General features: G+C 45.6%; 1 protein-coding gene across 3 annotated transcripts in view; it reads left to right on the top strand.

The window, feature by feature from the left end:
• SBNO2 (strawberry notch homolog 2) overlaps positions 1–13,678 on the top strand; it is a 104,541-nt gene that overhangs the window by 43,325 nt on the left and 47,538 nt on the right. For all 3 annotated transcript variants that reach the window (XM_088460358.1, XM_088460357.1, XM_088460359.1), the window contains 5 exons: positions 8,895–8,981; positions 9,075–9,165; positions 11,370–11,530; positions 12,121–12,254; positions 12,755–12,845. In XM_088460358.1, coding sequence (XP_088316484.1) covers positions 8,895–8,981; positions 9,075–9,165; positions 11,370–11,530; positions 12,121–12,254; positions 12,755–12,845 — 564 coding nt within the window. The remainder of the gene's footprint in view (positions 1–8,894; positions 8,982–9,074; positions 9,166–11,369; positions 11,531–12,120; positions 12,255–12,754; positions 12,846–13,678) is intronic.

The following is a 13,678-nucleotide window of genomic DNA, read 5'->3' as shown; positions in this document are numbered from 1 at the left end:
CGCACCTTGTGGCTGCGATCCTGGAAGGCGGACGCAGATTCCAAGAAAGGTCTGGAAGCGTTGCCGTTTACCGGAGAAGTTCTCTTCGGTCCGGATCTGGATAAGATTGTGGCCACGCTGGCGGCAGCCAAATCTGCCTGTCTCCCGTCGGCCGCTGCTCCTTCTGGTTCGGGACCATCGTCCTTTCGGTCATCTAGGGCCCAGGGCAGGCCCAAACCACAGTCGTTTCCTCGACAGGCTGGCCCTAAGAAATCGGTCAAGCCCCGGAAGCAGGCATGGAGTACCAGACGTCCGGCCCCCAAGCCAGATGACAAGCCTGCGGCCTGACGGTCCGGGCCTCCCTTTGGGGGATCCCAGGGTGGGAGGCCGCCTGCTACAGTTCGCCCAGTGTTGGTCGACCACTAGACAGACACTTGGGTTCTGGAGGTGGTTTCTCACGGATACGCCCTCTCCTTCCGGCACAGACCCCCGGCTCGCTTCTTCACCACGGGTCTCCCATCAGACCGGAACAAGGCTACGGAGCTGCGGAAGGTATTGCACACTATGCTCCAGGCTGGAGTTATAGTGGCGGTTCCATTCTCCCAGAGGGGCCAGGGTTTCTATTCAAATCTATTTTTGGTACAGAAACCCAATGGGTCATATCGTCCGATTCTCAACCTCAAAGCACTCAACAAGTCTTTGCGGGTCCCGAAGTTTCGGATGGAGACCCTACGGTCCATCATTCTGGCGCTGGAACCTGGGGACTACTTGGTGTCATTGGACATACAGGACGCTTACCTGCATGTCCCTATTCTTTGGCGCCATCAACAGTTCCTCAGGTTTGCAATCAGCAGCGACCACTTCCAGTTTCGGGTGTTACCTTTTGGCCTGGCAACAGCACCACGTGTTTTCACCAAGGTGATGGCGGTCATGGCGGCTTCTCTGCGGCTGCAGGGAGTCCGCATGTTGCCGTATTTGGACGACCTGTTATTGGTGGCAGGATCTCCAGAGCTCCTGTTACGCCACTTGGACCTGACCATTGCACTGCTGCAACGGCACGGCTGGCTAATCAACTGGCAGAAGTCCACTCTAATCCCGTCTCGGAGGATTCTGCATCTTGGAGCCTTATTGGACTCGGGACAGCAAAGGATCTTCGTGACGGAGGACAAGATCTCTGCTTTACAGTCAAGGGTGCGCAGTTGTCTGCACAGCCGCCGGGTGTCCTTACACTCGGCGATGAGGTTACTGGGCTCCATGGTGTCGGTGTTCGACATGGTGGAATACGCCCAGTTTCACTCCAGACCTCTGCAGCACCTGATCCTGTCCAAGTGGAACGGGCTGACTCAGTCTCTGAAGTCCCAGACGATTGTGCTCACCCAGGAGGTTCGCCTGTCCCTTACGTGGTGGTTACAGACGACCCACCTCAACAAGGGACGTCCGTTCTGTGTTCCAAATTGGGTCCTGTTGACAACGGACGCCAGTCTTCGGGGCTGGGGAGCAGTTTCGGGTCCACACTTGTTCCAGGGCAGGTGGACGCCGACAGAAGCGGAGCTTCCAATAAATATCTTGGAACTCCGTGCGGTCTTCAATGCTCTCCAGCAGGCACAGCGGTTTCTCCAGGGTCGCCCGGTGCAGGTCCAGTCGGACAACGCTACCACCGTGGCCTACATAAACAGGCAAGGAGGAACTCGCAGTCGGGCGGCTCTCGTAGAGGTCTCTCGGATCCTGGTTTGGGCGGAGCGCAATCTTCCGGCCATATCAGCGGTCTTCATCCCGGGAGTGCTAAATTGGGAGGCGGACTTTCTAAGTCGCCAGGACGTTCATCCGGGGGAATGGTCCCTGCACCCGGACGTTTTTCAACTACTGGTGGACAGGTGGGGTCTTCCAGAAATCGACCTCATGGCGTCCCGGCACAACAACAAGTTGCCGGTGTACGGGTCTCGCACAAGAGACGAAGGGGCGTCTCTGGTGGATGCTCTGTCCGTCCGGTGGACGTTCCGGTTCGCATACCTGTTCCCTCCGGTCTCCCTTCTTCCACGGGTAATCCGGAAATTCAAACAGGAAGGAGGGACGCTCCTGTTGATAGCTCCCGCGTGGCCCAGACGGCACTGGTTCTCAGACCTTCAGGGTCTGTCCGTGGACATTCCTCTGCGGTTGCCGCTACGACCGGACCTTCTGTCTCAGGGTCCTTGCCTTCACCCGGACCTGACTCGGCTGTCTTTGACGGCGTGGCTGTTGAGACGGCCATGCTGAGGTCCCGGGGGTTTTCCAGCTCTGTGGTGCGTACCATGTTGCGAGCTCGGAAACCGTCTTCCGCGAGGATATACCATCGCGTGTGGCATACGTTCTTCCAGTGGTGTCGACCGAGAGGTTATGCACCGCGGGAGTTTCGTCTGTCTCGGATTCTCGCCTTCCTGCAAGCGGGACTAGATCATGGGCTTCGCCTTGCTTCTTTGAAGGTACAGGTTTCGGCCCTATCTGTCTGGTTTCACCGTAGGATTGCTACAATCCCGGATGTGCGCACCTTTATGCAGGGTGTTCTCCGCATTCAGCCGCCCTTTGTTCCACCTGTGGCGCCTTGGGATTTGGCTGTGGTCCTGAGGGCTCTCCAAGGACCGCCGTTTGAACCACTGGGCTCAGTGGATCTTAAATGGCTAACAGCTAAGACTGTTTTCCTTCTGGCCATTGCTTCGGCCAGACGTGTTTCTGAGTTAGGGGCTCTTTCTTGTAGACCCCCTTTCTTGGTTTTTTATGGGAACAGGGCAGTGCTCCGCACTCGGCCCGAGTTTCTTCCCAAAGTTGTTTCCCAGTTTCATATTAACGAGGAAATAGTTGTTCCGGCCCTTAACTCACCGGGTCTTTCCGTGGGTGAGGCCTCTTTGGATGTTGTGCGGGCCTTAAGGACTTATGTTGACCGCACTTCTTCGTTTAGGAAGTCGGACGCTTTGTTTGTCCTCTTTGGCTTCCGTAAAAAGGGTTGGCCTGCTTCAAAGCAAACTTTGGCAGCCTGGATCCGTATGGCTATTTCTGAAGCTTATCTTCATGAAGGCCTACCGGTCCCTCCTTCTCTGAAGGCTCATTCCACTAGGTCTGTGGGTCCTTCGTGGGCAGCTCGACGTGGTGCCTCGGCAGTTCAGATCTGCAAGGCTGCTACGTGGTCTTCTGTCCATACCTTCGTGAGGTATTACAGGTTTGACACCTTCGCCTCTCAGGATGCTTCCTTCGGGCGGCGGATTCTCCTTTCTGCACAGGAGCGTCCCCACCCTTAAAGGATACTGCTTTGGGACATCCCCAAGGTATCCTGTGGATACCCTATGGACCCTGAAGTAGAAAATATGAGATATGGTAAGAACTTACCCTTGTTATCTCTATTTCTACGAAGTCCATAGGGTTCCACAGGACTCCCGCCCTGTCGCACCTGTGCTGCAGATGGGCTTTGCTCTGGTCACCGGTTTTCCGTCTCCCTCTGGTGAGAATGTGATTCTTGTATGTGTCCAGATCTTTGTTCTCTCTCTTCCTTCTCCTCCTCCGGCCTATGGCTTGGTAACTAACTGAGGTGCCTTGGCCCGGGGGCGGGGTATAGGAGGGGGACCTAGTGCATCCTGGGAGGCTGAAAGCTTAACTCTTTGGTGCCCTGCGACTGACGTCACACCTATACCCCAAGGTATCCTGTGGAACCCTATGGACTTCGTAGAAATAGAGATAACAAGGGTAAGTTCTTACCATATCTCATATTTTTCATAACTGCGGCCATCTTCGTATTTCCTATGCAGTTGGCTGCTGATAACTTTGATATATATATATATATATATAATCATCTATGTGTGTATGTATGTATGTGTATGTGTGTATATATATATATATATATATCTATATATCTCATCTCCAACAGTCCGGCACTCCTACAGCTAAACCAATGTCTACTGGTGCCTTCTGGCACAATGTAAACCACTGCTATACAAACAAGCAGCGGCACTCGTAGTTTCAATATGGAAAATTTCTGTTGATTACATCAATATGACATCTGACGTTTCGGGGCTCAGACACCCCTTTGTCAAGGTGAAGAGGTGAGAATTATCACCTCTTCACCTTGACAAAGGGGCGTCTGAGCCCCGAAACATCGGATATCATTTTGACGTAATCAACACAAATTTTCCATATTGAAACTACATCGAGTGCCGCTGCTTGTTTGTATAGCTGTGGTATCTATCCTATCTATCCTAAAAGTCTGGCAATTACAATGAAATCGCTTCTGCCAACATTGTATCTTATTTGAGCTGTTCTTGTTGTATTGCTTTGAATAGGGGACCTGTCACGGGAGTGGCCCACGTGACCAGAAGAGCTATACAGACTGCTGACAGCAGCTCCTTCACCCATCACTCACACCAATGTCACTGTGTGCCCTGTGCACAGACTGCTATGTAGCCTATGCTATTCACCCACCACTCACACCAATGTCACTGTGTGCCCTGTGCACAGACTGCTATGTAGCCTATGCTATTCACCCACCACTCACACCAATGTCACTGTGTGCCCTGTGCACAGACTGCTATGTAGCCTATACTATTCACCCATCACTCGCACCAATATCACTGTGTGCCCTGTGCACAGACTGCTATGTAGCCTATGCTATTCACCCATCACTCGCACCAATATCACTGTGTGCCCTGTGCACAGACTGCTATGTAGCCTATGCTATTCACCCATCACTCGCACCAATATCACTGTGTGCCCTGTGCACAGACTGCTATGTAGCCTATACTATTCACCCATCACTCGCACCAATATCACTGTGTGCCCTGTGCACAGACTGCTATGTAGCCTATACTATTCACCCATCACTCGCACCAATATCACTGTGTGCCCTGTGCACCGACTGCTATGAAGCCTATACTATTCAAGTGAACGCTGGGCCAAAGCACCTCTCCTCCCCACCCCTTACCTATCTCTTGTCAGTAAATGAAGTTTGTTTATTGCTCAGCCTTAACTTGACGGATCGAAATGAAAGAAAGTGCAGGTTATTTCTACGCGTTTCCAATACTAAATGAAAATCGGTTCAGTAGTTTTTGCGCCAACTTGGAACAAACAGACAAATACAAAGTTCTTATAATATTAGTATAGATAACACACACGGCACTCTGAATCAGTTTTAGTAATGCCGGGTACACGCTAAGACTAAGGGCAATCGTGACGATGTTCAGAGTGATTTGCCTTCACCCTGGACGTCGCATGATTGCCTGTACACACTACAGCGATTAATGAAGGATGGGAACGATCACTCGTTCCGTCCTATAATAGCATGCATGGGGCTGCATGCGATATCGTCTGGTTTGATGTGCAGCACATCAAACCTGACAATGTTGCATGCGACCGCATGAGCGGCATATCGTGCATACACACTGCGCAATTTGTCGTTACGATTTGGCCAAATCGGAACTACATCGCTCCAGTGTGTACCCAGCTTAAGACATCAATATTTGTTATATATCAAGCGTCCATAATCTCCAGAAGCATATGGTAACTTCTCTGGTGCTTGCAACAGTCTGAAGATAGAAATAATATCAAATTTAAAATAGACACTTTGTTTACAAGCATTAGAAACAATCTGCAAACTTTTGTCCAAGGTGTTCTGCGTGGTATCCTAACATTTTAACCTTAACATAAAGATTTCCCTACCATCTCTCACCATCAGGTAGGTGTGAATGGAAAAATGCGGGTGTACTCTGACTGGTTCAATGCGAGTTGCTGATTAGATTGCAAAATGAATTCGCAATGTGAATTCTCAGAGAAAATTGCAACTCGCAATTCCAATGTTCCAATGAGAAAGTCAGTTAGCACATTGTGATGCGGCACCATGTGATTATAGCAAATGCATTTTTTTTTTTTTAAATCAATCAATATAGTATGTAAAAAAAAAAAAAAAAAAAGATCAAAATATGCCATCAAAAAAAGTGCCAACACAAAAAAGCTGTTTGTGTGTATAGAAAGGAACGGCACTCTGGAAACAGTTTGAATGTATCAACTACTTGAATTTATTTAGTGCTTGAAACAGCACAGTTTCAGGTCTGCTCAGGACCCAAGTAAGGCTTGTTAAAGGGCCCTGAGCAGACCCGAAGAACTGCTGGTTCCAGAGTGCCGTTCCTTTCTGCACATAAATTATCAATTTCTTCTGGCACCTGACACTCCTGGCATGTTAAATTAATTTTACTTAACATTCCAGGAGTGCTGCACCCTTCGTTTCCTATTACTTCCAATAGTGAGGGCATCGGCAGAAGATATACTGTGTGTGTGTGTGTGTGTGTGTGTATGTGTGTATATATATATATATATATATATATATATATATATATATATTATATTAAGAAGCTATGGGTTTTTTTACGTTGACGTTTTAACCCCTTCTCTCCATTTTTGCCTACTCTTTCACTTCCTTTTCATCTGACTCCCATCCTCCCCTTTCTCTCACCCCACACACACTCCGCTCTTTAATCTCTGTCTAATATAGCTATGATGGGGTATTGTACTATAAATATTAAAACCTCTCTCAAACTGCTACATTTATTTTTCTTCAAGTAAAGACATTCAGCTAGATAGTTGTAAAGTGACTTGCTCTTTATATAACATTCATTTGTTTTTATTTTATTTTATTCCTTATTGTTTGGTCAGTTATATACCTGTTCAGTAAATCTGTGATAGGGTTGGGATTCTTAGGGTGCACTGTGTATTAAGATGCACATTTCCAATAGCAACATATCCCTGGAAATTGTGTTCTGATCTTGACAGTTATATTGTGCTTGGACATTTCTTGGGCACATGGAGGATAGGAGGGACTGAACAGAAGGGTGACTGAAAAGGGCAGAATGTGATGCCAGGGCAGAGCTCAGGACAGAAGTGTGCAGACATGCACGTTCAGCTGGGCATGTGGTGTTATTTATTTTCCTCTGTATGTGTGTACATAATGTACACTTGAAGGGAAGACTCCTTCAGCCTGGGCTTGCACCCCACTCACCTGCCCCTAAGTGATTTTAATTAGTATAGGTCCTTGCATTGCACACTACACATTGGAATGGGCACTATTATAGGTAAGTTCTGGATACATTTATATAATGTCAGTATTAGGGATGTAAAGCTGGGTACACACTGGAGCAATGTCGGGCCAATTTGCCGTTTTGGAACGACTAATCACCTACATCGTGTACCGATGATTGCACACTCCCGCATTTGCTACTGATGTTCCCCAGGTTTGATGTGCTGCACATCAAACCTAGCGATATCGCTAGCGGCAAGTGTATTGTCAATGAATAACGTCATGTGATCGTTCTGTTGTTCATTAAAGTCATCCAGCGTGTGCACACAATCACTGTTCACAGGCATTTGTTGCTCTAGTGTGTACCCAGCCTAAGGGACCCACCTTATGAGGTTCACCTTGATATGGTAGGTGGGCATGCATTTTTGGCCAAACGTGCTAAGAACCTTATTTAAACTCCATGTTAGAGTTTGTCATAAATGTTTTGACAATCAGTATTCTTAGTGCTTAGATTGTGCACCTGCATTTTCTTCTTTTTTCTGCATGTGGTGTTCATGTAAGTAATTGTTGATTTCATTGGGTATCTACACATAAAATGCGTGTAAAACATGGACTGCAAATAAAAACTATGAACAGTGATATTTTTAACAGGCAAATACTATTACTAATAGGATAGAAATATATATAAAATGTACCAGAAATAGGTACTACCACTATAATGCAGTTCACATTAAAAATGGAAATAAAATGAAATAAAATACAATTTGGGTGGTAATAGAGAGCGGTCTTCTGGTATATCAAAAAAGTAATGAGTTCTTATATGTGCTAATTAGGCACTATATGTGGATCTCCAATTGCGAATGGGCATTTAAAAGGCTTCTAGTGTGGATTTCCAAATGTGCTTTTGGGTGCATTTGCACTGGATATAAATATCTCCACAAAAATGTCAGTTTTTAACAAGTAAGCAGGAGCAGTCTTGGAATAATAGTGCCTGTTTATGAAGTGAAGCCTGGTACCAGTGCTGGCGTCCCAGTATAGGAATCAAATTTCTCACACAGAGTAGCACTTAGAAGGTCCCGGGACCTCACTTATTATTTCATCTGTGTGAATTCCAGCGGCTGATGGAATAATAGTTTACCGGAGTAAATTCCGGGCTCGTGGTGCCGCTGCTGCTGTATTTAGCTCTATGTGCCTCGAGCTCAATATTAGTCAAACGGCTGGTATAACTTGAATAATGCGGCATAGTTCGAAGCTAGCGGTGCTGTTGAGAATAAATTCACCTCCGTGCGTGCGTTCTCTGAGTGCAGCGGAATGTAATCTCCTGATGGTCTCCAGGCAAAACCGGTATCAGACTGCTGGTAGGTTAGAACAGCGGGTAATGGCATCAATGCGTTTAGTCTCTGAGCCACAGAAACTTTTTCAAGACACCTATTAGAATCCATCTATAGCAAGGGACTAAGCACAGTTTATGTTCTTTCTGGTTTTACAATTTATTCTTGTTGAAGTTTTGCACTAAACTTTTTACACTAGTTGCTAGTTTTTCTCTGCTATTCCTAATTAACTACATGAGCGCCAGGAGTTTCTGGCAGAAATTCTGCCACCTGTGGTGTTCGTTGGGGAATAGTATCTATGTGATGGAGAAGTGAGACAACTTTGTGTTTAATAGGGCTGCTGTAGTGTCTAGGGTTTGTATTAGGATGTGTGTGAGACAGATCATTGCCTAATATTGATGTATAGTGTGCATTCTACGCATTTCAGCTGCACCACTTATTGGCTTTGGATATCCTCACTTGTTACATTTCTAAATAGTAGTATAGACCAATATGTTTGTGCTAGTCTTTAATTTGCAGGAACACAATTTATTTTACATCGTTTCTCTTCCTTTTAGCTTTTTTCTGCTAGTCGTCCATTTCGGGGACTGGACAGGTTTGAGGACCTGCAGGCAATAATTAATACAACACCAATACAGCAGCGGGTAAGACAGAGAGGCTGCGGCAATGATTTAATGAGGGCTTGTTTGTTTATACTGCTTAAATTAAAACTATTTCTCTAATACCCCTTGAATCAGGCTCCAAATCCAGTAGAAGAAGAGGTGGATGATGAAGACGCTGAGGAGCTGGGACACACTGAAACCTACGCAGACTATGTGCCTTCTAAATGTGAGAAATTCACAGATGTAACAGACAAATAAATAATTATTTTTAATACTAACTGCATTTACCAATATAATCTTGAGAACCATCGAAGCAAAGAATATCATCATAACCAAGTACAGAAAAGAATATGTATTTACTGTAGAATGAGTTGCAAAATGGCAAATCTAAACAACATGCCATATTACCGCACATGGATTATATAGCTTTCATTACTTTGTTTGTACTTGTCACTACTAAAAGGATAATCACATACTACCATTAAAAGTGACTTTGCTTTCTTTACACATGTACAGTCTCTAAAGCATGACACTGGCCTTACTTCACTACTTAACTGGCTAATATTAAAAAAAAAACAAAAAAAAAACGCTCAAACTATTGTTTTTTTATGATTGAATTAGGACAAGAACATCTATTTAATATATATCCAACATGATTTTATTTAAAAAAAAATGTTTATGGTTTACTGTAGTGATGGCCACCGATGGCTGTACCATCAATGGCTGATGGCTTTAAACCATTATTACAAAACCATTGATGGTTTAGCTATTGATGGTTAAACTCTGCGCAGACCGCAGCCACCAATGTTTCCTTGCCCTAGATGGAGCAGTATTGGTGTCCGACGAATAACAAAATTATGCATGAAATTAGCTTGTATTAATACAGATATTAAAATAATATTCGGCGAATCGATATTCTTTGATTATCGTTACATGCATGGGGGCACTGGCATACTGACAGTATGTGTTCGGGTTAGCTAGGGGGGGAGGGTTAGGGTTAGACACTAGGGGGGAGGTTATGTTTAGGCACTAGGGGGGAAGGTTAGGTTTAGGGTGCGGGGAGTGTTAGGGCTAGGGTTAGGATACTTACCGTCAAGTGTCTGTATTCTAACCCTGTCGTGATGCCGGCGTCAGGATTCTGACTACCTGAATCCCAAGTGCCGGCATCCTTTACCCAACTCGCTGGAAGATTGTCTTCTGGCAGCCACCCAGTGGGCATTTCTCACTGGTTGTATCATATGCAACATTGCATATGATACAGTCTGCAACAGTCTGGTGTGGTTGCATCTGATGCAACTATGCCGGGGACGTGGTTATTAATGCTAAAGTTATTGGTCCTAATGATTTTAATCGCAATAAAAGTTGTTGCTTTTTTTTTTTTTAATCTAGATTGATCAAGTTTGTTATTGGTACAAGACCCTAAATTAATTTGATAGATTGTTGTGTTAGTCTAGTATTTAGTACTTTGCATAAATTATTATCCTAAACTCTTGTGTTTTCAGCAATTAAATGTTGGGCATTTAACATTGTAGCTCTTTCTCACTAAAGTAAAGCTGGTCACACATTGAAAGAGTATCATTCTAACCAAACAACTAGTTGGTTGCTTGGAATAGAAATCTGGGAATGTATGGGAGAAAACGACATCCGGGCAGTTGCTCCCAAATGCCAGAAAACAGATGAAAATGGTCGTTCAGACAAGGTGGTAAAATCAAATGTATTTAACCAACTTGTCTGGAAAACCGTTTTCTTCTTTATTCCGGCATTTGGGAGCACGTGCCCAACTGTCGTTTGCTCCCATCTATTGGGTTGGATGCGGAATGCCAGCAATTAGAATCCCGACAGGGTTAGGATAACTAACACCTGTCGTTAAGTAGCCTAACCCTAACCCTTCCCTTCCGCAGCCTAAACCTAACCCTTCCCCTAACCCCAATATTTACCATCGGAATGCTGGTGCCAGGATTCTGACTGGTGTTGGTATTCCGGCGTCTGCATTCTGCGCGCAGGCATGCGAACAGCCGGGATTTAAACTACATCTCCATCCATTACCAGCTTTTCATTCCAACCAGCCAACTAGTCAGTTTGGAATGATGATCTTTAACATGTGTGTCCAGCTTTAGACTGCAGTTAATGGCTTGAACAAAACACATTCAAGAGTGTACCAAAGAATCGCAGCTTGCAGTTCCCTTAGCATATAAGAGTAGTGAAGACTTGTCAGCCCTCTGCAAACAAAATTAAAACACTCAACCTAATCCTTTTTAATTAGGCTAGTGACTAGAAACAGTTGTTTTGAGTGCCTGATCAAATACAATGATCTGACATGTAATTGCACCACGTCTTAGTGCTTATACATTGGAACTCATCTGCATCTACCGATGGCCAGCATGTATGATCCCTTACTTGATGTTTTGTTTTTTTCCTGTCTCATGTCAGCTAAACTGGGTATACAGCACCCTGACCGAGTAGTAGAGACTAGCACCCTGTCCAGCGTTCCTCCTCCAGACATCACCTACTCTCTCTCCCTCCCCAGCTCTATTATTGATAAGGGCCTGCTGTCTGCGTTGCAGCTTGAAGCCATAGTGTATGCCTGTCAGGTGAGTGCTGGAACTAACAAGACAATGTAACTGTTGTGATTGTGCATCTTTTATGTGTACTCTGGGCCTGATTCAGCATGGATCTCATTTGCATCAGCATACGCAGATCGATCGAAGTTGCGTACTGCATATGTAGTGCAGTGCGCGTGCGTGAGTTAGCATTGCGATCACTCAAGCAGAATGAAAGCCATCGCAGAGTGAGTGACAGGCTGTGAGCATGTGGGGGTGGTGACAGGGGAGTGGTCAGTGAAACGCATGCGTGTCTGTTTGAACGCTATTGCATGGGCGTGCATAAATTAGCCACTGAGATGGCATATGCAGCTTGTGTACTCACTGCGTTCAACAAGACTTGCATGTTCTGCGGCAGGTCAGACCTGCTGTCAATGTGCGTGAGGGACCGATGTTACTCGATGCGCCTGGTGTATGTGCAGGACTGCAAGGTATTACAGATGTGAGATAGCGGTAGCTGGCTGTGCGACGGCTTTGCGATTGCATTCATTAGAATATTTTCGCAGCGGACCTCCGTGCGTAATCACAGCTGCTATCGCAATAGCGATCCATGCTGAATCAGGCCCTCTGTTCTGATACAGCAACATGAAGTTATCCTCCCCAGTGGACAAAGGGCAGGATTTCTCATTGGAGACGGAGCTGGTGTGGGAAAGGGACGGACAGTTTCAGGAATTATACTGGAAAACATCCTAAAGGACAGGAAAAAAGCACTTTGGTAAGTTCCAATTCATTTTTCTTTTTTTTTATTTGATACCCTTTCCCCTCTCTGTCATATTTGATAACTTGGTGGCTTCTCGCCGTCAGAAGACTTGTGCAGGCCAGAAATTTAAATGTGTACACTTTCTGATATTCTGCTTTCCCATAAATTAGGAAGACCCCAGCTAACCATTTCAGGGACCCCCTATTTCTGCCTTAAAGAGACCCGAATATAATTCAGTTTTTCATCCTGGAAAATGAGATCTAAGGAAAACTAGCAGCAGTAAAATTGCTATTCAAGAACAGTAACTTCTTCATATACATATCTTTGAGTAGAGAGTTTGACCTGGGCCTCTAATTGAAGAGGTTGCACTAAATGAATTACCTTCAGTCCCTGTCTGGAGACATATACCCATTCCTGTTTCTCAAAATGTTGCTCTGCCCCCCTTTCAACCTTTTTCAGTGAATTCTTAGATCATCTGTTCCTAGAATGTGGTCTTCATGTGTATTTTCCTACAGGTTTAGTGTATCCAATGATCTGCGCTGTGATGCAGAGCGAGATTTACGAGACATTGAGGCCAGCGGTATTCCAGTGCATGCTCTCAGCAAGGTCAGTGTTAATTGCTGCATTGTTTTCCATTTCCCTTCATTACTTTACTCATTGCTTGTCTGCACCCATAAACAGTTTTTCCTGCACCCGTCAGCCTATGCAGAAACTAGCTTCATTCACACAAATCATCTGTGCACGTCCTCCTCCTTACCCTGCTCCTTCTCATGGCTTTTGGTGACATCTCATACAACTATGGTCTTTGCGCAAACTGCACGATCTGCTCTTGCTCCTCATTCCACCTCCAAACTTCCCTTGCACCTTCCGTGTCATACCCTTGGAGCCATTTCTCTCCTTCTCCATACTTTGATCTCCACACCACCCACCAATTCTTCCTGTTTGACAATTTTGATGCACGGTTCGCTACTTTCCTATACTTCGGCTTGCCTTGTCTCATGCTAAGTGATTTCAACATTCCCATTGATATCCTCCTGCTGCCATAAAACTTGTTTCATTTTCTCCTTTGGTTTCTCTCAGTAGACCCCCACCCAGTGTTATGAGCACTTCATTGACCTTGTCTGCATCGGTTTCTGCTCCACTAGTAGCTCCAACTGGTCTTTCGCACTCTCCAGCCACAACCTCATTTCCATCAGCCCCTGCACCAAATCAATATGCAGTGCAACACCTAAAGGTGGGTACACGCTAGGCAATATGTCGTCTGATCCTACGGATTGGAGCGACATATTGGGTATATCGACTAGTGTGTACCCATGATATGCGCACTCCCGCAAAATGCAGCATGACACATCCATCCCCCCCATCTGACCTGACCTCATCGAGTGTGAATACACTTGCCGCATGCCAGGTCCCGTCGTCCGTGATATCGCGCTGAGTAC

The sequence above is a fragment of the Taudactylus pleione genome, unplaced genomic scaffold, assembly GCF_031769625.1.
Source record: "Taudactylus pleione unplaced genomic scaffold, aTauple2 ptg000044l, whole genome shotgun sequence".
Lineage (NCBI taxonomy): Eukaryota > Metazoa > Chordata > Amphibia > Anura > Myobatrachidae > Taudactylus > Taudactylus pleione.
Note: the sequence above shows the minus strand (reverse complement) of the source record. Positions and strands in the feature narration are given on the sequence as shown.